General features: G+C 45.0%; 1 protein-coding gene and 2 non-coding genes across 3 annotated transcripts in view; 2 read left to right on the forward strand and 1 right to left on the reverse strand.

The window, feature by feature from the left end:
• Positions 1 to 711: 711 nt before the first annotated feature.
• On the forward strand, positions 712 to 802 carry LOC147244739 (small nucleolar RNA SNORD88). The gene has a single exon (XR_015110279.1). It is a non-coding gene; the product is annotated as a small nucleolar RNA SNORD88 (small nucleolar RNA).
• Positions 803 to 1073: 271 nt separating this feature from the next.
• Positions 1074 to 1163, forward strand: LOC147244740 (small nucleolar RNA SNORD88). The gene has a single exon (XR_015110280.1). It is a non-coding gene; the product is annotated as a small nucleolar RNA SNORD88 (small nucleolar RNA).
• A 3295-nt stretch (positions 1164 to 4458) lies between these two features.
• Positions 4459 to 25226, reverse strand: part of shank1 (SH3 and multiple ankyrin repeat domains 1) — a 57732-nt gene continuing 36964 nt past the window's right edge. The window contains exons 15-26 of the mRNA XM_086183867.1: positions 19607 to 19689; positions 19296 to 19420; positions 18514 to 18649; positions 18335 to 18415; positions 15110 to 15118; positions 14343 to 14369; positions 14204 to 14260; positions 13888 to 14003; positions 12436 to 12559; positions 8187 to 11721; positions 6804 to 7694; positions 4459 to 6391 (exon numbers count right to left, since the gene is read on the reverse strand). Of these exons, the coding sequence (XP_086039993.1) occupies positions 6304 to 6391; positions 6804 to 7694; positions 8187 to 11721; positions 12436 to 12559; positions 13888 to 14003; positions 14204 to 14260; positions 14343 to 14369; positions 15110 to 15118; positions 18335 to 18415; positions 18514 to 18649; positions 19296 to 19420; positions 19607 to 19689 (5272 nt within the window). The 3' untranslated portion in view covers positions 4459 to 6303. The remainder of the gene's footprint in view (positions 6392 to 6803; positions 7695 to 8186; positions 11722 to 12435; positions 12560 to 13887; positions 14004 to 14203; positions 14261 to 14342; positions 14370 to 15109; positions 15119 to 18334; positions 18416 to 18513; positions 18650 to 19295; positions 19421 to 19606; positions 19690 to 25226) is intronic.

Genomic DNA, 25226 nt, shown 5'->3' on the forward strand with positions numbered 1-25226 from the left:
ACATTGTCTTGTGGATATGTTCACGACAGCAGCTATTACACTTGACTATACTGGAGTTACGAGTGAATACAGACAGTTAACTTTAGTTCTTTCCACTTTTTTGTGCCACAAAATGGCTGTGTAAATTGCCGGAATTCAACTTGGTACCATGAGCTGACTGAGCTTAGGTTTCTTAAATGTCAGATCTAACAACACTTCTTAAGCCACTCGTGTTCCATCTGTGAAAACACAATTATTTACAGCCACGTCTGCCGCCGGGCTCGTCACGGCTGCACGTGGCTCATGTAAACGTAACGGTTTCATTTATAATTTAATGTCGTCTGTTGCAGAGCCAAGCAGCATTTAAGCGATTCCCGTGATTATTACTTTTAAATGAATGGTAATTACCCGGCATCTTGTAATTCTTATGTTATAACCGAAGTAACCGTGAGGCCCCAGTACACGTGGTTAGCCTCACGGAAGCTAACAGCTAATACTGTTGCTCCGCGACATAAATACGTTCATCTGTGCCCCATGGAGGTAATAAACAGAATCAGCACATGAGGTCATTTACCTGTTGTAAGTAAACATGCTGAGTCATAATAATGCCCCATGTGAGCATTTAGATGGAGGAATGCTTAACTCCTCCTGCTAGAGGGTGACGGCCACATTAACAAGGGCTCAATGGAGCTGCAATCGGTGGACACTGTTTGCTGTAAATGAGAGTCGAGGAGCCTCCCCTGATGACCTGCACTGGGCTCTGAGTATGTATGGAGACATCGTGCAGCTTTGGCCCTGACAAGCCAGAGTTCCTGAGGAGAAAATAATGAGTGCAACTGATCCAAAGAAGCTTGGTGATCAGAACATTGACATCATCTTTGTTTTCTGTTGTCAGGTCTTAAGAGAAGGGAACTCTCCTTGGCTGGACTCTCACCAGGTTGGTTTTAAGACTCCATGTTGCTCAGGGACATTCAGAATGGTGTCCCAATCAAAGTGCAACATTTAAATGTGCTAGTAGAGCTGGAAGTGGTACAGTAAATATTGCATGTGGTTAGATTGAACATCCCTACCACGGTGTAAATATCAGTCACGCAGATCTCTTGTGATGTTTTGCACTGGGCTCAGAACACGCGTGTTGACACAAGTGCAGCTCTGCCCCTGACAAGGCCGAGTCTGAAGAGACGGACACTAGAACGCGAGAACATTAGGATTCGTAGTTTCTCACTTCTGACTGCTTGCTTTGTTCCTTGTTTCCAGGCGCTGGACCCCCCCGAATACACAAACACACTTTTAAGAGTGATGCTCCTTTTTGTTTAACAATAAATTGTTTCTGAATTAAAATCAATCTGGTTCTCATTATTTCATCCCGCAAACCAACATTTTAAAGGGCCTGGGTCATGGGACTCCAAAGAAATGCCTGAGATGAACCCGGGTTTTGTGCTGATCTTGTTTACAACGATCCACATACAAACGTAGTAGTAATACCTGTGTTATAACGCTTGTGCAGTGTTATACAGTTTGTCTTGTGTGTACTTGCTGTCATGGGGAGCTGCTAAAACTGGTTTTCGCAGTTAATGTTGGCAGCAAAGGACTCCACCTTCAACCGAGAGATCATAACTGGACTAAAAATGGAGAAAACCTGCAGGGATTTTTCAGGCTTGGAAAAAAGTTCAGAGATTTGCTCCACACGCCTGACGCAAGAATGTTTGCAGTCCACGTACAAATAAATGTTCTTCAGGGAATTGACGGGCAAGAACACGCCTACAAGTCTTGAGGTCAGGGTGGGCAACGATCTCATCACCACATTCACGTCTTCAGCCTGTATTCTCAACCTCAACAGTGCTTCAAACAGCACGATAGTCGGGGTTCAGAGTTACGAAACCCTGGGGGGGGAGGGTCACGGAATTTGAGAACAGTAGGAAATTTCTTTGGGAGCCGGTTGACTTTGGGATGTCATTGAAATTTTCTTAATACCTGGATACTGCCATCAACAGAGGAACCTCTTGGCTGAGTTGGATCAATGATTGTATGAAGTCGTACAACACGTCATTGATCGGCTCTGTACATTTACCATTTTACATGGATGTCTGCATTTCCCATGTGTACATCGATGTTTCCAAGCGTGTGGCCAGGAACATTTACCCCAAGTGTGGAACGGTCACGAGAACTTACTGGTAAGAACGGGAGGTAGTTGGCACCGGTGACCGTGGCAGGAGGGAAACAAAAGGTGGTTAAACCACCCTGCGGCTCCACTGCGTCGACCTGAAGCACCAGAAAGGAATTACGCTGGTTCCATTTAAGAAATCCCAACCCATAAATTACAACTTTATTTCAGTATCTTTATTATAATTCTAACAATTTATCTCTTAAAACATTTGAAATTCATATGTTTATATGAATGCGTGTATATGCATACCACATATACATACATATATATTCTGTAAGTTACCTTTCATTAGTTCATATTCTCATTTTTTAAAAGATCTCTTAAAGGAAAAGAAATGCTTTCTATACAGTCAAGCCGATTCCCTCCGATAATCTGACAGCGACGGTGAGCCGCTGTCGCTCTTGATCACAAATACAACTGCAAAGAAAGAATTAATACCCCCCCCCCCTCCCAAAAAAAGTTCCTTTACTTAATTAAATGTGTTAATTGGTCCTACTTATACTCGCAGGCTTTTTAAAAACCTGATAGAAACAAGTGGATTTAGAGTTTGGACACGAGGTCAAACATCCACTTTAGGGTGAAAGGTGAGAAGTCACAGTTGCAAATGGAAATCGGGTCATTGCATAAAATGCTGGTTATAAACGGCGAGCTGCGAGCATTCTGGCGCATCTGTACAAATATGAAGCTGCAAATGTTGAGCACGAACCGGTCATGGAAGGTGCAGATGTAGAGAACGGGTGGAACTGTATAGAAAGCAGGCGAGTTAAATAAATACATTGTACCTTTTTATGTTAAACGTTATTTGGAAGACAGAGATTCTTTAGAACTTTTGAGACGTTGTTCTTTTTACATCTTAAACCATAATTAGAATGGCCATTATTTTCATCGTCCTTATTGCTATTTCCCTTGCATCCAAATATAATCTCTCCTCCACCAGCAAAGGACAATTTACAGAAACAACCCCCCCCCCCCACACACACACACACACACACACACACACGTCCACTCACTCACACACACAAACACCCCAATTAATGAACTTCTCTCAGTCGCATTTATAGCTAATGTGCATGTTATGATCTATGAAAACTAATTCATCTTTCTTGCAAAAATAGAGTGAGGATTGCAGGGGCGCGAGGCCAGCGACGGCCTCCTCGGCGTCCTGATGCGAAATGCACGTTTGATGTGTTCGAGGACTCAAAAAAGCAGCAGGAGAGGTGAAATGTTGTCCAAGGTAGAGAAGTCATGAGAGAGCCCTTATACTTGATCTCAGCAACAGCGAGAAAAACAGGACTGAGGTTTCAATGGAGATGTGCCATGAAAGCTGATGGGGAAATAGAGAGGGTTTTACGGCACGTCGGGACACAAAGAAGCGGTCATTTCTATATGTGATCAATCAAAAGGGGGGTGGTTCTTATCTAGAATATAAAAAAATATCTAGTTAACATAAAGTTAAATATCATTTTCCAATAATGGGAGTCCCCAGAGTTGACAGTTGCTACACTTTTAGCATCTGCATATAATTAAGTGGCAGCTATTATCGCAACTTTTAAGTGAGTGAAATTGATTGAGATTAAAAGCGTCACAGTCAACAACAAGAAGAAGAAGAAAAGGAGAGGATTTAAAATGTGCTTCACATTAAGTTGCAATGCTTCTCTTCACATGGAAGCAAGGGTACAGTGCACTAAATAATATGCATTGTTCAATTCAAAAAATACCTACGTACATTTATAAATATCCATCACGATTATCTTCACCACACAGTCAGAAAAAGCACCACCGCAGCCACCGAGAGCTCTCCGTAATAACAGTAAGGACGATGATAGTAATGATAAATTGTAACAATAAATCTCTTCATATCAATATCAGTATTCCCATTAAAATTTAAAAATTGTAAGAACAATCATAGTATTAAAACTTGATATAAGCGTTTCTCTCTGATCCCCCGTGTTCAGGTTTCCCTCCTGGGTTTGTCGAGAGAGAGAGGTGGGCCCCTCCTGGAAGGAGCAGGGGGGATTGGGTGGGAAAGAGCAATAATTGGCAGTTTTTCCTCTTCCCCTCCCCTTCTCCTTTCCGGTCTCCCTCAGACAGAAAGTCTGAATAGGTGAAAAGTTGCTTCGACAGTGGATAAAATCCTCCGGGAGATTTCTCTTCACGTATCCCTGTTGAGAGCACAGTCTGTATCCTTTTATATATCTTGGATCCAAACATTTAACTATATATAAGGTGTCCCATAAACTTGTGTGAGTGTCTAAATGTTGGTGTATGCATGCAGGCATGTATAGTCGAGTGCCTGTGTGTGCATATCAGTGTCTTTCTTTTTTTTTTTTTTTATGTTGTTGGTCTGGGCACTTATTTTTGCTACAAATGTTTGTGATACAGTGACCAGTCTGTATATATGTCATTATAAGATGATAAAGAGAGAAAGATCCTGATCTCAGGACCTGCAGGGAGGACGGAGCCCTACCAGCCGTGAGGTAAGAACAAGACATAACCAATCACACCGCGAGCCTCCCGAACCAAGGACACAAGTTCCGCACCCTTGTCGACTCTAAAGGACGTGGAAGCGGCCATGATAACGCTGCCCTGCACACAGCCTCACTCCTGCACACATTGATCCATTCCACCCTCAGAAATTGACCCTGAAATCTTTTAAATTCAAATCCACTGACACGGGGAGGGGGGTGTCACTGAATGCACTAAATAGCCAGTGAACGGCCAACAAGATGGCTGCACAATGAAAGCCCATCTTCATCAGTTTGCCGAAGACATAACTGAGAGACAGTGCAAGAAGAGGGCGAAGCAAGGGTGGCATCACCCACTGGTTCCGGGACTTTCTTCAAAGATCTGCCTTTAGGTCGTCGCCATAATGACCTTCCGCAAAATTATTTAGTCGAGGGGGTGGAGCTAAAGTGGAGTGAGGGGAGGCTCTGACTGAAGCTAGCAGCTAGTGACTAGTGTCATTCAAAACACCCCTTACCTAATTATGCATAACTTTAAGCCTTAAAGAAACATGACAACTTTTTTTTTTTAAAAATATGCTTATTGTCCGTCTTCCCCAGAACCAGACGAGAAGACAGATCCTTTTCTCTCCTCTGTGCTGTATTAGGACGCTAAGACCCACAGAGACCAGCTGACCATTAGCTTAGCACAATGAATGGTAGTGGATCAGCATGTTAGCATACCTCAAGCTTTCCCTCCTTATGTTTAGAAAGCTGTAGTTCCTCCTCCTTGCATTGCGGTTCAAATAGATCAGGTTCAGGACCTCATCCTCTCTTACAAAGCAGCCACGAGCAGTAGCAGCAGTTGCTCTTCTCGTCGTCAACAAATGTTTACATCGGTTTTGAGGTGCTGTTACAAATCACTGTCAAGGCAGAAAAGTATTTATCTGATTTACGAATTAAAATACCTTGTGAAATGAAACACCTTTCAGATTACACCATCACGAATGTCATACACAACCCTAATTCTATTAATGCAGGCAAAGGCTGTTATCAAGAGAAGAGTATTTGATGACTTCTGAAAAGGCTATGCTACACAGGCCATCCACCACCATTCATTGTGCTTAGCTAAGCAGCAGTCAGCTGCTCGTTGAGGGTGTCAGCTCCCTAATGCAGCACAGGGCAGAGAAGGGAAACAATTTAGTCTGGCTCACGTCTGTGAGAGCAAGCCTCAAGTGGCCACCAGAGGAACTGCAGTTTACTCTTCTCAGCCCTGGAGGTCACCCTTTGACAAAACCTTTAAACCGTTTTCAATTTTTTTCCTCTCAAGTATTTATTTGGTCATGATGTCACCTAATCTCTGGCAGCAGCCGTGGTGTCTTCATGTGCATTTTGGTTGAGAGGATGTGACTTGTTTGTGGATTTGTGTGACCATGCATGCATGTGGGGAGTATACTTGTGTAAATCAGCTTGCCACAACTGGGGAGCACCAGCTGGTGTCTTTATGGATCATCAGCCCTTTTTCCATCTCTGTGTTTCCATCTCCCTTTGGGACTCAACTCTTTCTTTCTCTCGCTCTTAGTGTGAAATCTGTTCCCCCCTCATTTGTTGTGTGAATCCACCATGGGTAGCAGCAGTTGTGGCTTCCTCCCTCATTGACTCCAATCCTCCATCTTTGTCTCTCTCCCTTTTTTTCCTGCCTCTGTGTTTGCAACCTCAACTTCGACTCCCGTCGTCCATCCTCCTCTCAGCCTGTCCATCCCGAGGCGAGAGAACAGAAATAGGGAAAGGGCTGCTGGAGAGCCTGAGGATTGAAAACAAACAAACAAAAAAAACATTTGATGTTTGGTGATTTGTGTTTACTAATGATAATAAATTAGTTACTTTTCTCTAGTAGCAGTTTTCCAGTAGCAAAAAACTCACTGTGAGAAGGAAAACATGGTCACAGTAGAACAGTAGTAGAACCATCAGAAGAACTATTTCCTTTTTTGTACACATTGCAATGGCCAGGTTTCTGGTACAAACACTGTACACTGGTGTCCCTTAGGGTATGTCACTTCTGAGGTACCCTGAGGGACACCAGTGTACAATGATTGTGCTAGACACCTGGCCATTTTTAAAACTGTGTCAAACTGCCTTGGAACAAAAACACCGACAAATGGACCAAAATTAAACCCACAAATGAAACAAACACAGATGCAAAGCTGCAGTCATACCTGTCCATTACGGTCCTCAAGGCCCTTTCTATATTCATGCGGTGGCCAACACGAGTTACGCCCAAATCCAGATAGTCATCCTTGGTAAGTGAGGGAAGGTGAGTGCCATCAATCTCGTTGTCCAGGAAACGCTCTCTGTGCTCACCCAAATTCAGGTAACCTAGCCAGTCTGCAACATCATACTTGGTCCAGTAGGGCAGCGGCTTGGAGGCAAAGGGTTTAGTCGGAGAAGGGGGCGGTAGATGGGGGTAACTCAAACAAGGAGGTGGAGGGAGAGGATGCAGGGGCGGAGAAGATGTTCCAGACAGAAAGTGAGTTGGAGAAAGGGATCGAGAAACAACTAAGGTGGAGTTAGGAGGAGGAGGGGCACCAGAAGGTGCAAACAGTGGTGGAGAGGGTGAGAAGTAGGGATCTCCAAGAGGGTTCCCAGGTGATGGTGGAGTGATTGAACCTCTGAGGTCATAGATGGCGCTGTATAGAGGTGTAGTGGGGAGAAGCGGAAGTGACGATGGGCGTGGTGGGCCCAGCTTGGGCCGCTCTGATGGGGAGATGAGAGGGCTGGGGGCTCGCCTACGCTGAAGAATGTGAGATTCTGCTTTGCGGGACTCACGACTTGGGATGAACTGGAATTCCAGGGCTTTGGTCCGATAGACAGGTCTGTGTTTGGGGGAGGTGGGGTAAGGGGAATAAGATGTTGGGGACAGTGGGGAATGTGACCGTGGAGGCTGAGTAGCAGCTGGAGGCTGCGGAGATGGGGACCGTCCCCAGTTAGGGTACTGGGAGGCAGGAGTCGGGGAAGGTGACAGCGATGGCTGTGATAACGAGATTGGCGATGGCGACTGCGAGCGAGCTGATGGGGGGCTCAGAGCTGAAGCTGAGTCTTCTGAGAATCTGTAAAAAGAGAAAGTGAAGTTGTAATAGAAGAAAAACAAGATCGAACACTGAAAATTATGAGATGAAGACCATGCACACACCAACATGAGGGGAAATGTTAGTCCAACTATTTCTAAAAGGGGAGCTTTCGGAATGCTGCAAGTTGTACATGGTTTCCACCCCTTGCTTACAATTTTCAGTCTGTCTTGTGAGAAAATTAAAGCATGTGGATGTGGCTCTATTACCTGTGTCTTCTTTTGAGAGAAACACGTGGAAAAAGCCAGAGAAATAAAAGAAGTTTACACAGTATTGATACAACACAATACATGAGACATAACCAGACAAAACAACCTTTTCACAGAGGGATTGAACATCAAATATGAGGGGTAAAAAACACAATAATACATGTGAAACATGGATAAAATTGCAATGCAATGCATCCATGATAACAAAAATGTACTTCATGTTGTGAAAAATGAGAGACATTAAGTGAAAGTAACTGATGTGTACCTGTGTCGGCTCAGAGGTCTCTGGCTGCTCCAGCTGTCCTTGGTCCTTTGCTGCAGTTTGCTGCTCAACTCATTTATGATGCTGGGCTTCATACTGGATGCAGGAGGGTAAATCTTCTTCCCCTCTAAAAGTGTCCCGAACTGGCCTCCTGCGTCACCACTAATGTGTCCCTCGCCCCAAAGAGGCTTCATCTCAGGAGTACGTGGGCGATCAAAATACGGCGATGAGGGACGTCCCAAATTCTGCATGTCCCTCACCCCGTACCCATCATGGCCACTTTCATCATCTGCAACACCTTCCTCAACCTCCTCCTCTTCCTGCTCATCCCTTCGTCTATGGGAGTGGAAGGATGCAGGAGCGGTGCTGGTCTGTCGGTGTAGGTCACCAGTGCGACCTCCCTCTCTGAACCTGCTGGTTTTTGGGTAGGTGGAGGCTGCTGCTGTGGCATTCTGCATCTCAAACGTTTGCCCGTCTAAGTAACTCATATAAGACTCCAGAAAATCCCCACCCCTTTCTGATTCACCTGTTCCACCTCCCCCTACTATTCGTCCTCCAACCCCACCTCCTCCCCTTTCCCCTCGGTCCAGCCTGTCTCCCCGGACATTGGCCAGGATACTGTCCAGGTGGTGGTCGCTGCTGCTTCGGCTATCCAGTTCTTCAATTCCAGAGTCCACCACCGTCTCCTGGGACTCTCCTTTCTTGGCAGTAGGAGGAAGACGGTGGTGCTCCCCTATCCTGCGACTGCTCGTGATGGCGGTGGAGGAGGTTGTATATGCAGTATGTGTTCGCTCATGGTAGAGCTGAGTGGAGGTGCTTGTTGTGGTGGCAGCAGCGGTGGTTGTAGCAGCACAGCTAGTGGTCATGGCGTGGGAGGCAGTGCCCCGAAGTGGAGCAGAGGTGGCAGCAGAGGAGGAGGGTGCTAGGGGGCCGCGGTACGCTGGGGGAGGGGCAACAGTATGCGGAGGAGGAGTGGGTGAGGAGCGCCCCGGAGTGTGAGTGCTATTGTAAAGGTGGTGTGGGTGCGACACTGACAAGGGTCTGTGGTAGGAGCCAGGAGGAGGTGGTGGTGAAACTGATGGGGGAGGTGGAGGTCCAGCTATGGAGGTGGGCTGCAAGGTTGAGGGTGAAGGGGGAGGAGGTGGGTTTGGTGATGTCTGGGAGGGGGAGGGAGCGGACTGAGTCAAGTTTGCTACCTCACTGTCATAAGATGTGAGGCTAGAGGCAGTTGAGTCCCCCGCCTGCGGTGAAGCCAAGGGTGTATGAGCAGGAAATCCGCTCATTTGGGTAGGTGGAGGAGGTGGAGGTGGTGGGGGGGGAGGAGGAGGTGGAGGAGGTGGGACCTGCTGTTGGCGAGAGGTCAGGCTGTTGGGATGCATCCCATGTTGTGAGTACACTGACATTCCTCCGATTCCTCTGTCAAAGCTGTTAGCAAATTCTAATGGAGGTGGGAGGGGGTCTGCGTAGACAAACTCATCATCTGCATCAACTGAGGGGGCAGGGGGAGGAAGAACCATCAGGCTACTCCCTGTATTTCCAGTAGTGTTCACTGTCTGTTGTGTACTGGTAGGTGGAGCAGATGAAGGGGTGAGGGACAAGATATAGTCATCGGCTTGACTTTCCATCCTCAGAAACGAAGGCCTCCGAGGTTGCTGGGATTGGGAGACCTGCTGAGCTGAGCTATCAAGCGCTGCAGCGTTAGCAGCAGCCTGCTCTGCCCTCCTCATGTAACCCTCTCGCTCTTTGTCCCGCTCTCTTTCCCTGGACTGCTCCCTCTCTCGTTCCCTTGACCTTTCCCGTTCCCTCTCCTTGTAGGTTTGTTGATATGGCTGAGACTGGTAGTGGTGCGTCAGGACTGTTTTGTCCTCTGAGAAGCGAACTCTAAGTCCCTCACGAGAGCCTCCTCCTTCCCGCTCCCTCTCACCTCCACCGCCTTCCTCACCCCACACACTCCCAACTCCTCTGAGGATTCTTGGGGAGGGTGGGCGGCCAACAGTAGGTGTGGTAGCAGCCAGAGAAGAGGAGGTGACCAGGTAGGAGCTGGAGGACTGGGCAGAAGACGACACTGGCTGAGAGGTGACAGTAGATGAAGGAAACACCACACTAGACATCTGGCGGCTGAAGTGGTGCTCTGTTCCCCTCCTTAACCTGCTGTCATCCCTCAGAGCACGCTCTCTGGCCGCCAGGGCAAGGCCTAGTGGCGATGTGGGGTCAAGTGCCTTTCCTGTTAGAGGGTGAATGAAGGTGGTGGTGGGGGCCGGCTGCCTGCCTGCTGCTGTATACAGGTCAGTAGGCACAGACTTGGGCTGATAGTCCAAGGCAGGTGAGGAGTACTCAGGTAAGCCGAAGGCTGGAGGCATGCTGCGGGTGTGATGGATAAAGGTGTCCCCAGAGAACATGCCCTCATCAATAGACTTTGACGGGCGCAGCCTTGTTGATGAGCTGTCAGCCTGTGTGCTAAGCTGTTGCTGTGACACCTGAGTCCTTGATATCCCCCCTAATCCATCACTCACCCCCGCAAGACCCATGTCCTCCTCAGCAGACATGAACAAAGAGGCACTCTTTCTGCGGGCTTCATGAAAGCGTTCCCTGTCTCTGCGAGCTGCGCCAACAATGGCAGCCCCAAACTGGCTGGTAAAGTCCAGACTGTCCTGGGCTCGCATAGAAGGCAAGGATGGAGGCGGAGGCGCTGGGATGGAAGGTGGGGCAGGCGGTTGTGGAGCAGGAGAGGAGGGGGGAGGACCATGGGGTGTCTTCGCTTCGTCTGCCTCTCCAGATGGTGCATCAGCCTCCACGCTGCTGCCTTGGCTGCTGCGTCCACTGCTGCTGGTTGAAGGGGCTTTGACGATAATGGTGGGGATAGGAATAGAGCTTTTCTCTACTGAGCCTTTGCCCCCCAGCGTACCCTGGCCCATGCGCAGGTCCTCTACCTTTGATTGTTTCACCAGAGGACCTTTACCTCTCCGAGCCCCTCCCTTGGGACCGCCAGCTCCAGCTGCACTACGGTCTGCTCGCTGGGGTTGACTCTGGGTAGTCTGTTGTTGCTGTGGCATTACAGTTGCAATGCTGGATGGGGGGACAGCAGTGCTGTAGCCTCTCCTAAGACCTGCTGCTTTGGCCCCTCCACCAGCCCCAATGCCAGCTCCAACAGGCTCCCCAGTATAGGCAACCTTCCGCGAAGCAGTCCTGTTTTGAGCAGAATGGGCAGTGGCGTGAGAATATGAGGTTGCGTGGTCCACTGCTCCACCACTGGAGCTGATGCTGGGACCACCTGCCCTCTCCCTACTCCCATGGGTGAAGTGTACTGACTGGGAGTAGGGCTGGTAGTGCGCAGAGGTGGATGTGGACTGGGACATCGAGACAGAGGGCTGCTGAGACGACTTAGCTCGCCAACCGAGTGGGGGAGCAGAGGAGAATGGAGGGTCTGGTGGGGCTGTGGTGGGTGGAGGGGGGATGTCATCTGGGCCAGGCACTGATAGACTGCGGGCAAACTTCATGGTTGGAGGATGCAGGAACTGCTTCTCCTCCTCAGGCACGCCTGCAGCACAGCAGTTACAAGTAAAGAAGAAACAAATTGGGATGAATTTACAGATGGAACATAGAGAGAGAGAGAGGAAGTAATAAGAGAGCAGAGGAAATGGACGTAAAGGAGTATTGAGGGTTATCTATGAGGGTTCTGTCTAAATCTGCTTGCCCATCTACCAGCCAGTGAGTCTGTCCTCATTCCTTATGTGTGTTGGCATGTAAGTTGGTTAGTGTAATATCATATATATATATATATATATATATATATATATATATATATATATATATATATATATATATATATATATATATATATATATATATATATATATATATATACTGTATATTACACAAACAATATCAACTGGACAGAATCCAACAACCGCATTTGTTTGGGCCACCAGAGATCACAATTGAAGGGAAATTTGTAGAGCTTTATGAAGCAACATGCCAGAAAATAAGTAATTCACATAAACAAAGAGATAAGTGTATATAACAAATATCAGTAGGGTGATTATAAGACAAACCAGCTTTAATTCTTAGCACAGGTAGAGTAAGTTACACAGGGGACTATACAGCACACAATCAGCTTTAGGACATTATCTGGCCACAGACAAGACATTTTTGGCTGCAGACAAACAAATCAGCACATTGTAGACTTCTACTGGTCGAGAGGACAGACAGACAGGCGGACGGAGGGGCAGACGCAAAAAACAGACAGCCTCACCGATGGATTTCTGCCGCAGCATACCATGCGGTGGGCCGTGACCTGAGGTGTACTGGCCACGGTCGTAGTTGAGGCCAAACCCAGATGACACCATCCCCATCCCAGACTGATCCCCGTAGTTTGGCTGTAATGACACCGAGGGATGAGCTTGTGAAACAGTGAGTTACAATACGGGGGAAGTCATGAGGATCAGTCCTGTATGAGAGTCCACAAAAAATGATCACCTGATGCATTCTCAGGCAATTAAATAAAAAGGATGAAACATTTTGAACAAGCTTATTCACTGTGCATGTAAGTTTTATTTAACCTTTCAGTGGCTAACTTTATATGGACACCAACAGTCACATCCATCCATACATCTGTTTTCTACTGCTTATCCTGTTAAAGGTAGGGGGGGGGGGGGGCTATCCCAGCTGCCTTCGGGTGAGAGGCGGGTGTCCATCGCAGGGCCTACAGAGTCTGGATTAACCTTGTCCCCTCTTGATGTCTTTGGACTGTGGGAGGAAGCCGGAGTACCGGAGAGAACCCGCTAAGGCACAGGGAAAACATGGAGACTCACACAGAAAGACCCGGTACTCCAGCTGGGGCTCAAATCCAGAGCCTTCTTGCTGCGTGGCCACAGTGCTGACCACTGCACCACCGTGCCTCCCCAGTCCCACGATCGACCTTTTTCAAAATGTGACAAATGACTGAAGACACCCACCTTCATTCTACATCAGAGTCTCTGCCAGAATTTGAACTGAGACCATTTCTTTCATGTTTCAACCGTGGTACATTTAGAGTGTTTTCTTGCTAATAATGCTAAACACTGCAGTTTGTAAAACTCACTAGAAATTGGACTGTCCATGGTAAAGCAGTTTGACTGCTGTACATGTTGCGAAAACGCTGTGAAAACTCTGGTAAACCTAATCATAGTCAGATTAAGGTATAAACGTGCCTACAATGCACTTCAATAACGTGCCTAAAATCAAAATACTCCTCATCTTAATCTGATGATTGGCTCCTCCGGCTATGACCTCATTCAGGTCAAGGTTGTTAGAAGCTGCAGTTTTAATTGCATTGTCTTTGTCATTGGTGTATTGCCATCAGGGTAAACGAAGGCTCCGTTTTTAAGTGAAACATGAGAGGCCACTGGAGCCATTAGAATTGTAGTTAGCTCCACAGAGATCTGACTAATCTTTTGGGTTTGTCTTTTACGAGCTGATGTTGGCTGGCAAGGGTATCCTTTGGATTTGAGTTAGGGGATGTAACGCTGTATTCCTTTCCCAAAATTACTGTTAAATCCAAATCCAAAACTCAGACAGTTGCTGTGAGTTTTACCTGATATTTTCGCACTGAAACTCCGACTAATACTCAGCAAACATCTTTCTCAACCAGACAGTAGACTCAGTCAACAGCGATATCTCAAGGCACGTACTGTAAATATACTGTAGGATATTTTATAACACACACCTCATTGCCATAGAAACTTCGCCCCCTGTCTCGTTTTGGCCCCTGTCCCCTCGCCCCTGGCGCCTCATTGGTGCTGATTGTCTGCTGAGCTGCTGCAAGAATTTCATCTAATTTATCTGAGAGAAAACAGGGAGAGAAAGAGACAGACGGGGAGGAGGAAGGGAGGGAGGGGGAGAAAGGGACATACAGCAATGAAACAGAAAAATGGACAGCAACAAAATGAAGGAAACAACATGTGGATAGGGACACACTTGATGAGGGTGGATGAGAGAAAGAGGTTCATGAAACATCCACTGATGAACATGATCTGCCTTACTCAAAGCCATCTGATAGACTGTCCTCTTCTTCTCTGCAACTTGGGAGGACTCGAATTCTGGGGAGAAAAAAAAAAATTACATTGTCATCTTGGACACACATGAATAAAATGCTGTGAGCAAGAGTGCACCAGAGCATACCTGATTTTTTTTTCCAAGGGGTAGCAGCTGGAAGGAGGACAAAAAGGAGACTTAAGTTTTGGCAGCAGTGATAGTGTTGTTACCGTGAATACTAATCATACTCCCTGGAGTTTGACAAACTAAGTCATCCCGCTAGTTTTCCATCTCTAAGCCTACTTCACATCTAAACTTAAAGTAATTCTCCTAAAAAGTGTATTTTGCCTTTCAAGAACTCACAAATAGGTGTCTTGAGGTCCTTCTGCAAAGAAAAGTTGTTTGTTTTTTTTTCTCCCTTTGCTGAATTACTTCATAGTGACTCCAGAATGCAGAAAGAGCCAGCCATGCGTATATCTAGTTGGAAAGTTTTAATGTATAATAAGTGTCCAGAACCTTTGTGGAACAAATCTCAAATCCAAACATCTTCAGTAATTCATGTTTTCTTTAAATGGCCGATTGCTAAGTAACTCACAAACACTTTGATTTGAGCTGAAAACATGGAACATTTTTGACACTTTTGCTGTGTTTAGCCATCAGTTGCCATTAGCTTTAAGGTAAATTTACGTATCTGGCCTTTTCTGCATTCTGGAGTAACGAAGAGGTGATGTATGAGGGGGAAAACATCTTCGTGAGCTAGACACAAGACAGATATTCTTTTGAGCGCTTGAAAGGCTGACTAAACTTGCGTGAAGTATCACTTTCGGACAACTGAGGCATGCTAACGTGTGAAACAGTCCACGATGCACTTGGAAAGACATGCATAAACGAACAAGTCTGACGCCGACTCCCACCTCGCTCCACTGTAAAACGGTTAGGGTCCCGGCAGCGGTGACATGAGGACAAAAGAGTCAAAGACAAGACAGAGTTAGTGGTTAACACAGTGAACACCAGTAAAGAAGGAACACTGAAAAGGAATTAAAGGTGACCCTTTGCATCCACTGGTGTGAGGGAGTTTGTGGGTGCAGACTGAAAAGGGATAAAGTGGTTTGCCATCCTCAAGTTGTTATATTTGGAGTTTATTGAGTGTAATTAAATTTTAATGTGTAGTTGTCTATCCAAGCATGACAGTTTGAACTTGTGTTTATTGTATTTAATCCATCACTGACCAATACAACGCACACATCCTTTCAAAAATAAGACATCCAAGCACCTGCGTCCGAATAAATTAAAATAACACCTGAATGTTGGAGAAACAACAATTTGTTGACTTGAGCGCGCCGCAGGATACTTTCAATTTTAATGTCCTCGTTATCTTGCAGTATGACTTCTAGGTGAACTAGGACACTGCACCAATCACAGAGGTGAGAGAGTTTAATAGGCGTCACAGCTAAATGAATTCCAATATATTAGAATAAGCATATGGCAGGGCCGGGCATGGCTTCATCACACATTGTGTCCCTCTCTCCTTGATCCAGAAGGACAGCATGAGGAAGTCATAAAGTATCTGACTGCAAATTAAGCTGCCTCCTCTCAAAACCTTGGGATCTTCAATACTCCTCATATCGAATCCAACGGATGTTAATCATTGAGTTCTGCTGAATTTTCAAACCAACACTTCACTGCTATGTAGGATTGTGATGACAGATAACTAGAACAGGGGCTCTCAAATTGGGGTCAGAAGGGAATGCCGGGGTATTAAGAAGCCTTTCACGATCATTTAGATCAAATAAACATGACACACCATCACTGATCTTCTGATACACAATTTTAACAACTAGACACAAAGTTTTCTTGCTCTTTAAAAACCTTTTGTTCCCGATTTTCTGCCAATATTAAACTAAGAGCTCTCTTTTGCTTACTCCTTCTGTCTTCATGCTAATTTTCAGGTGTTTTCTTAAATAAATTTCAAGTAACATCTGGACAGTTTTCATTTAACTAAACTATTTCTTTTTTAAGGTAACCTAACTGATGATGGACAATATTTTTTTTGTTCCTAATTTTCTAATGTTTTGCTATCATTTGTTAAATTCAAACAGCTTATTGCTAATTTTCAACTAACTGATGCACACAGTATGTCCATCCAAATTTTCTGAATGGTTTACTCAGCTCGTGCTATGTGTCAGCTTCTTAAGGCGGATCAGTAACGTCAGATCACTCATTTCAAATTTTAAAATTCTTAATGAAACAATTTTCTTGTTTAAAATATTTTGATGGTGATTTTGCTAATTCCTACAAGCTTCTTGCTTGTTTTCAGGTGTTTTTGTGACAAGAATCGAGGCAAAATCTTGACTGTTTTCAGGTGACTGCACTGAAGTTGGACCTTTCATTCCTAAGTTTTTGCTCGCATCTTTTGCAACTTCAGTGATGATGGATCAGATTTTTCATTAAATGCTCATGAAATATTTCAAGGCACAAGCCTCCCCACTGAGCAAAATCACTTTAAATGGGGGTCCATGATTTATTGAGGGTCACCTTCAGGAACCAGAATATGAAACAAATTGGGAACTTCTGCTCTTCAAACTAGCCATGCTTTCCTGTTCCAAAGAGGATGGAGCTTTTTCCTGTATTTGAGCTAGAAGAAGAGAAACAAACTCTAAATGCAAATGGTTTTCAAATTAACATGGTCGATTGACACTGACTGCTGTACCTTTGTGGAGTAATACTGCATGTACAGAGGTAACACATACAGTATCACAGCATAAATACAGTGGTACAGATAAAATAAAGAATATTGTCACTGGATTCTGAGTGGCAGTAAGGACATGGGTTGGGGTCAAGGAGACTACCTGTGTTGCAGACTGGGTGCTCATGCTTTTTGCTGGTCAGGTGAGGCCACACCACAGAGAGGGCAGGTGAGGAGATGGGAGAGGGATGGAGCAAAGGGCTGATTTCTAAACTCCAGATATTTAGCCAGATCCTGACTTACAGCAGCAGGGGAGGAGCAAATGTCAGTCATTGTTTAGAAGAGAAAGACCAGATTTGAGACCAGCTGACAAAGCCCTGCAGATTCCTCTCCAGCAGCTCCACATGTCATCATCTTTCATACATCATCAACTGCTCACTGGGCATGCTCAGAGCCAGACAGCAGCGACAGCAAATACCATACATGTGTGGAAGACACAACCCAATCACCAACAAAATACTGGCCAACTTTCTGATCTGCAAACGGGGGCGTTGACCCTCATCATGCACTCCTCCTCCCACTATTTTGCCTCAAATAGAGACGGCATAGCCACATATAATGTTGTTACTATAGCAACAGACCTGGAAGAAGTTGTTGTTTTTTTTCTTCTTGGAAATTACTCATCTCAACAATTTTATCCTGGGTGTGATTTCTTCAGAAGAAAGAAAGACAGTCTCCACAAAAGATGTTAACAAAAGAAGGCCATATTTTGCAACTTGCTATCTGATACACTGCGAGCAGACAACTTGCAATAATGTTAGTGCCACCCGGAAACTCAAGTGACGCCCATTCCTCTGGTAAATCAGCGAGTGTGCTTGTGTGGTAGCCTGCTCTCCAGGTGCTGGGGTTTGAAGCTGTGGGCGGGTCCAGGGAACAGTGGGGTGGGGTGGGGGGGGGGGGGGGGGTGCAGGGAGGTAAGAGGTAAAAAAAAGGCGGGCAGTGAGAGAGGGGGTCACAAGGTGGATGGCGACACTTGTTCTGGGTGGGGTTACCTGTAGTGGGGGTGCTGGAAGTGACAGTGTGGAACCTCTGAAAGAACAGTGAAATGCATTGAGACCGTCATCCTCGGCGGTAGCCAATCTTCTTCTTCCTCTCGTGTCTATCACGGAGTAACTTAACCTCCTACCTCTGCGATTTCTTGATGCCTAAATATAGCCCTAGCTCCACTCCCCTTCACACTTTCAGCATTTTAGCAACCCCCAACACACTGGTTTCACACTGTTTCAATCATTCCGCATCACCTCAATCTATTTCTACCCTGTAACTCTTGTCTCGTCCTCTTGAGCTTTAAGGCTTCACTTCTTTGTCTACATCTGCCTAGCAGTTTGAGTCTTCATTCTTTGTAATCCCCCTCTTTGCAACCCCTAAAACTTTATCTAAGCCCTTTTCTTACCCATCTCCTCCAGCTCAGAAGTCATGGATTTGGATCGTAGGGCGATAGCCGGAGTGCTCAGCCTCTTGCTCTGTTGGGGGACTGCAGGGGGAGAAACACAAACAGGCACTCCAGCTATTAAAGAGCAAGCCACAACAGTTACTACAAACATTTACTGACTGGATGCAGCAACTGCTTACTTTTCTTTCTGGAACCCTCCTCCATGTCAGGGTTGCGGGTTACCATGACAACTTTGACCATGAGGCTGTTGCCACCTTGTCGGATCATGTTGACAACCTGCCGGTGACCAACCTTCACCACGTTCTGACCATTGACCTGAGACAGAGAGGAGTTTCACAAGAACTTTTTACTTGGAAGGAGTGGATGAATATTATTGGTGTCACCTGCTGCTTTGTGGACATTTAAGGATTTTGTTTTATTTTTTTTAAACACGAGTGTAGAGCTCGCTGTTTGAGGGGCCATGGGTAGGTGACATCAGGAACCTCACTGAAGAATCTCTGATGCTGGTCTCAGGGTTCTCACTTTAATCGCATGGCTCTGGTCTTCCTCTCCGACTGTGATCCCTGACTGGTTTCATACACAACCACATGACTCGCCCTTTTTTCCCCTCAGAGGGCCCGTTGTTAAAGGGGAAGTGCCATAGGGGTTACGTGACGCCACAAAACACATACATTTTGCCATTCACCCTTTCATCTTTGACCGCTTTGAGCCTACAGTCAGACGGCGTGATTGTGCCAGTAAAGTTGGGTATTTGTTCATTTGTAAAACCTTTGCTGTCTAATCTGCTTGAAGTTTCATGTGTATTCAGAAAATCAATAAAATAGAAAATAATAAAGTCAATCCCCAAAGGGGAAACTGAGCCCCACCACATAGATAAAACAAACTACAGTTGGAGATTAGTAATAAGAACCCTAGGGATGATGTCACCCCATAATCTAGCGGGAATAATGTACTGCAGTACCTCTATCAGGAAATCCCCCATCCTGAGACCAGCTCTCCACGCCACTCCTCCCTCGTCCACTGACTCCAGATACTGCAGGGCAGGGAAGGCTGGGGTGGGAGTAAACTCCTCAATAGGAGTCTGAGCTGAAGACACCATATCATGTAAAAAAAACAAAACAACAATCACCCATTCAAGCTGTTAGCTTCTTTAAGTATTTTTATATGTTCTACAATTTACAAATTATTTGAAATGGTCTGCTCCCAAGCCGGAGGCAGCACGAGGATCCAAAAAAGTGTCAATTCAAAGCAAAATGTTCATGTTGTCCTTACCTTTGGCCCCTCTCAGCACAAAACCGAAACCCTCGCTGTCTTTTTTCTGCAAGAGGACTGTCTTCTCTTTGATTATATAGTCACTGGCAGAGAGGAGACACAGGACAGAGAGACACAGGGTTAAACAAGACATAAAACACAAATGAAAGACAGAATGCAAGCGAGGACATTCACCATTCAGCCTCCATACGGAGAGATGATGGCAGGGAAGTCACATCATTTACATTGTCAGAGTGAATTTCCTTCCAAAATTACACCACTCATCCCAGCTACTGCCTCCTACTTCCTACGTCCCAACAACCAACAGCTGGCACCAAAGTGGGCTGCGTTGAAAAAGCCCCTCCTAGTGTCTTCTTACTGAACTTTGATGGCGAACATCGTTGGCAGATGTGAAGGAGAATTCCGAATGATTTAGGAGCAGGCTAACAAACCTAATACTGTATGTGTGGGTATTTGGTTTCCAGCATCTTGAATAATAATAATTTAAAAAAAAAAAAAAAAAACATCTTCAGGCAATATCAACTTTGATCCTTTAACAAAAGCAGCACAGCCTCAACAATGCACCTGCAGTTGGAAGATGTTGAAAGTTTAAACATACCGTATAAGCACATTAACAAGTTATGGCGTACGATGGAAAATACTCCATAATGCTGTCAGTCCCCTTCATCCACAGTTGTAGTACGCTTGTTTGATGACAGGTCAAATGAAACTATTAAAATACCTGCTGCCTGTTGTTGTGTCAGTGTCACTTTTTGCTTCACACTACCAGCAGAGGGGTGTTTCCAGACAAAATTTGCCACTGGAAACTGGACCGTACGGCACATAACAAAAGCAGTGTTGCAACACAGCTACTCTGGGATTGTTTCTACATATACGATGACACCTCAGGATATTTGTGTGACTGAATTGAACAAAGTAACCCTAAAAAGGCAAAGAGCCAGGATGATCTATTTGCTGTCGTTTTCCCATCCCAGATGAAACAAGAACACTGCCTCTGTAACGCACACGTACTGGCAATAAAGTCAAATGGTGATGAGAAAATCTGCTTCTAATGTCAGCTGTTTTTAATAAAATATCCAATACTGTTGCCGGTGTATGGATAACATCTCGTAAGCTGTAGTACTGCAGTGTGGATATATTGTCCCACTCGTAGAGACAAAGCGTTTGAATATGACACCGTCGCTTGACTACAGGCTCCTTCAGCAGACGGATCTGAGGGCAGCACTGTGGAGCTCAAACATCCGAGTGTAGTCACAACAAGCAAAGTGATTTAAGGGGACTTTTAAAACAATGCAGCTTCAATTCAGCTGATTTTTGACAACCGACACTGCGATTAATGTTCAGAGCTCCTTATTAGTCAAACCAGCTCCCACCACCGTGACACATCGCGTACATTACACCGTGACTGAAAACAGTCTTCACTTGGCTGGGTGCTGTTGACAGTGAGCCCAGAGCTGGTTTCTACCAGAACCTCAGGAAAGAGGAGATGCTATATACAGTATGATGGTGCTGCTTGTTGCCTCAGCAACAGCTAGAACTGGACGCAGGGAAACTTGCTCCGCGACGGAGCCAAGCCGTGTAATGGTACACTATTGGTCACTGACAGCAGGAAACAGGCACTGCATGCTCACAGGTGGAGCCTCCAAACTATCGCCGGCTCTCTGATCCATCCCATGATGCAGACGCGAAATACGCAACTGCAAAAGAGAAATAAGTTCACTCATTTTTACAAAACCTAGATAACATATCAAGATTTACTTGTTCATGTAGGTTAAACGCCTGGAGTTAAAAAAAAAAAAAAGTGTCGCGCCTATGTGTGGAGAGTGAACTCTAACATGGCTTCCAGGCGATCACAATTTTTTCACTTTTTCATGGTCAGAAACGACAGATACCTGATGTCAGGGCTGCTGCGTGTCTCGCTCATGACAAAAGGATTCCCAATGTATTTTTGACAAAGTGCTATGACAGATGATTTAAAGGTTCGAGGGTGCTTTTTAATACCGTGTCCATGGCCCTGCATGATTTAGCATTTATTAATGATTATTCAAGTCAAACCAAAAGCCACATTTATACGTTTATACAACCCAACATCCCAAATCAGTTTGCAACAAGAGCTTCCCAATCTGCCCTAAGACACTCGATTCTCGAGAGGAAGATGTAACCAAAAAAAAACCCTTTGAACAGGTGGAAGAAGAAAAAAAAAGAGGAGGGATCCTTCTCCCAGGATGGAGCGATACAGATGCCGCAAATACAGAGACGTTCAATAAAGTCACAGTGTGGAACATCTCATCATAGCCGATACCTGTAAATGATTTATATCAAGAAATGTGTACAATAATGGACATACCACCGGATTGGTCAGTGGTCGGTATCAAGAGAAGGAAGTTTTGATTTCTTGGACTTAACTTTAATGAAGTATATCATACAGCGCCGTCACACTTGGATGGTGATGGCAAGAATTAGCACGCATGCCAGAGTCGTTCTTTAAGTGAATTAGTGACTAATCACCTTCATGCATGAATCACTCATCAATGATAACCTACTTTCCACATGAACCATGAGGATGAAGGTGCAGAAAAATACAAACAAGCTCAGCAAGAAGAGCATATTGCCATTTAGTGCATGCATATATTTCTGCATGTGTCTCCACCTGGCTCCCCCCGAATAATTAGCTTTGGTTGTCCTTCAATGATGAGAGGCCAGACAGGTCAGGCACTTGTCAGATGTGTAGCCGGTTTAAATCAATCAGATTCTGTTAGCGGTGCATGACTCTGTTCATTCAGTGAGTCAGAGTGTATATATATATATATATATATATATTTATATTTATACACACACACACACACACACACACACACGTACATACATATATAACATGTCAGCTGTAACATACTGTAACCACATGCTGATAATCTCATCATGCACCAAAATAGTCCCTGCCCTCTCCATCTGCTCACCCCTCTGTATTATTTATTTTCAATTTTTCCGACCTGTTGGCCCCGCCCACTCTACATATTTCTACGGACATCTCACGTGCTCTAAACTGCGCTCGTTTTATCTAAACCGTTGTCCCCGATCCATCATCTTCTTCTCCATGGAGCGAACAACTTTCTCCGCAGGCTGTTCACGCATCTCTGTTTGTGACAAAGCTTTGTTCTCAATCTCATCTTTGTTCTGTCCGTCTCTGCTGCCCAGCCCACATCTCAAGGTGAATAACTCAATCAAAGCGCACGCTAATATCAGCACGACGTCATCTTGGTAGATATTGGTCATTTATGTATAAATACCGGCCGAGTTTTGCTGAGGTCTCTTCTTTGCTCATCATCTGCGTAGGTGATGAGGAAACCATACAGTAAAGATAAGACTCCAAATGTGCTGGAAATAAAGTTCAAATTCTCTGTGTTTACAAGGGTTTTTCACTACTCACAGAATGTTAAAAATCACATGAACTTGTGCTTACAGGAATGATATCAACATTGGGAAGTTCGAGCCATCGACCAAATCTGTTGGAAAAATATCAACACAGAGGACATCGACGAAAAAAAACCCCAGCACCTCGCATCACTAAACTAAGCACGAGCAGCACACAGCAACACAGAGAAAATGAGGGACATGTTTAATTGAAACACTGAGTGCTGGTAGTTTCGCAACAAACACAAATATTTTCCTTGAGATAGTGAGAGATGGGAGGTCGGAATGGTTAAGAACAGGCACTTGTCAGATTCCACTGCGGGGAACAGAAGCAAACAAGACACTCCACGGAAGTTCAATCGGCGCAAATGACAAACTTTACCGTCAACAATGTAATATTTTTTGCGCTTTTTAACTCCACTGATTTTGTGTGGTGAGCAGTAGTGGATTTTCAACTGGATAACAATAAAAAAAAGACCACAAACACCTCAAAGAGCGCTCCTCATGAACCTCAGAACTATAACTGTGGGTAAATGGGGAAAGACAAACAAACGCTGTCGTACCAAACTCAGGAGGGGCTTTAGAAAGGACCCAGAAACACAGTGAGGCAGAGGCTGGTCCCCCCCACACCCAAAGAGGAGCTGAGTGGTTTAGTATGCAGCCCAGTGCAGCCGAGAATGAGCCGGCAAAACAAAACAGGAAACTAAACCGTCCATTCACATCTGAAGGACAAGAGACTTTGAGGACGGCAACATGCACGTGGATGAAGAAGACAGGTGGTTTAAAAGAATAGTGAAGGAAGACATCTATGTCACAGAGGGAAAACAATCAATCAGTGGGGGGAGGCGGGGCGGGGGGGGGGGGGTCCTACACCACCACCGATCAGCCAGTTACATCAGTGTGTCCTTTTTGTCCTTTCTCTGATGATTGTCACATAAAGCCAGGAGGACGGACACAACGTGTGACCTCAGAGACTCGAAGAGCCCTGTGGAGGTTAAATTCAGGTTGTTCTTGACTCGTCAACTCCATTTGTTTGTGTAATCTTTTATGGACCAGAGTCTCACAGTAGGGACGTGAGCAGCGCAGGTTGTGACAGGTCAAAATGTTTACTGACGTGTCAGTCAGCTAAAGCAACACGCACACATAATTCTATATATACACACACGTATACATACACATGTACATATACATATATACTCCTACATATGTATATACATATATATATATACACATACATACATATATACACATATACATATATACAAACTTATACATAGATACATATATACACGTACATATTGACACATACACACATATACATACATATACATACACACATGTATACATACACATATATACATACACGTACAAATATATATATATAAATTCACATACGCATATATATACACATATACATTCATATACATATACATATCACTCAAAACCCAAAAATCTATGGTAAGTCAGAGCTTATCAATCTATCTATTGATCCTGATATAATGAGGCGGTGTGCAAGCAAAGATGCTGGGAGAGGAACGAAAAATGAGCAGGGAGAGCAGGGCATTCCACTTAATAGTGTGTGTGCGTGTGTGTGGGGGGGAACCTATCGTATCGTTTGGGGAAAAAAAAGGGGGGGGGGGGGGAGCATTCTAAAGAACCCGGAGCATAAACAAGACATGTAAGTGCTGTTGGCTTAGCTTCTCGTAACAGGTTAGCTATAGTATCATTGAATTCCACCAGATTTTTTTCAGAATTTTCTGAATAAGACTCTTTAAGGCAGCTCTGATGAAACTGTTGTAATAATGATAATAATAATAATAATAATAATAATAATAATAATAATAATAAACAGCACTGCTCTGCTTTAGTGATTTTGTGGGCAGCTGATCCACGATTTTTAATTACTTTTCCAGCTGTCATGAGAATGTGTTCTAAGTTTGTCAGTGTAATGGCCAATGCTAAAATCCCTAATTCAGACCAAACAAATGTGGCGTGAGGAAAACCTCCCATCTTACAGGAAGAAACCTCGGCAGAAAAGGTGGCCATCTGCCTTGACCACTTTAGAATGAAGAGTGGTTGAGCAGAGCCGGAACATAAGGGATGATGACTACAGTTCCCTCAGTTTTTTCTAGCCTTATGTTTGAGGGTCTACATGAATAAATGCATGCCAAATAACACAATTACATCCATGACTGAGAAATGGTCTTCA

The sequence above is a fragment of the Aulostomus chinensis genome, chromosome 18, assembly GCF_037954235.1.
Source record: "Aulostomus chinensis isolate RoL2024-O1b breed Wild chromosome 18, RoL_Achi_v1.0, whole genome shotgun sequence".
Classification (NCBI taxonomy): Eukaryota; Metazoa; Chordata; class Actinopteri; order Syngnathiformes; family Aulostomidae; genus Aulostomus; species Aulostomus chinensis.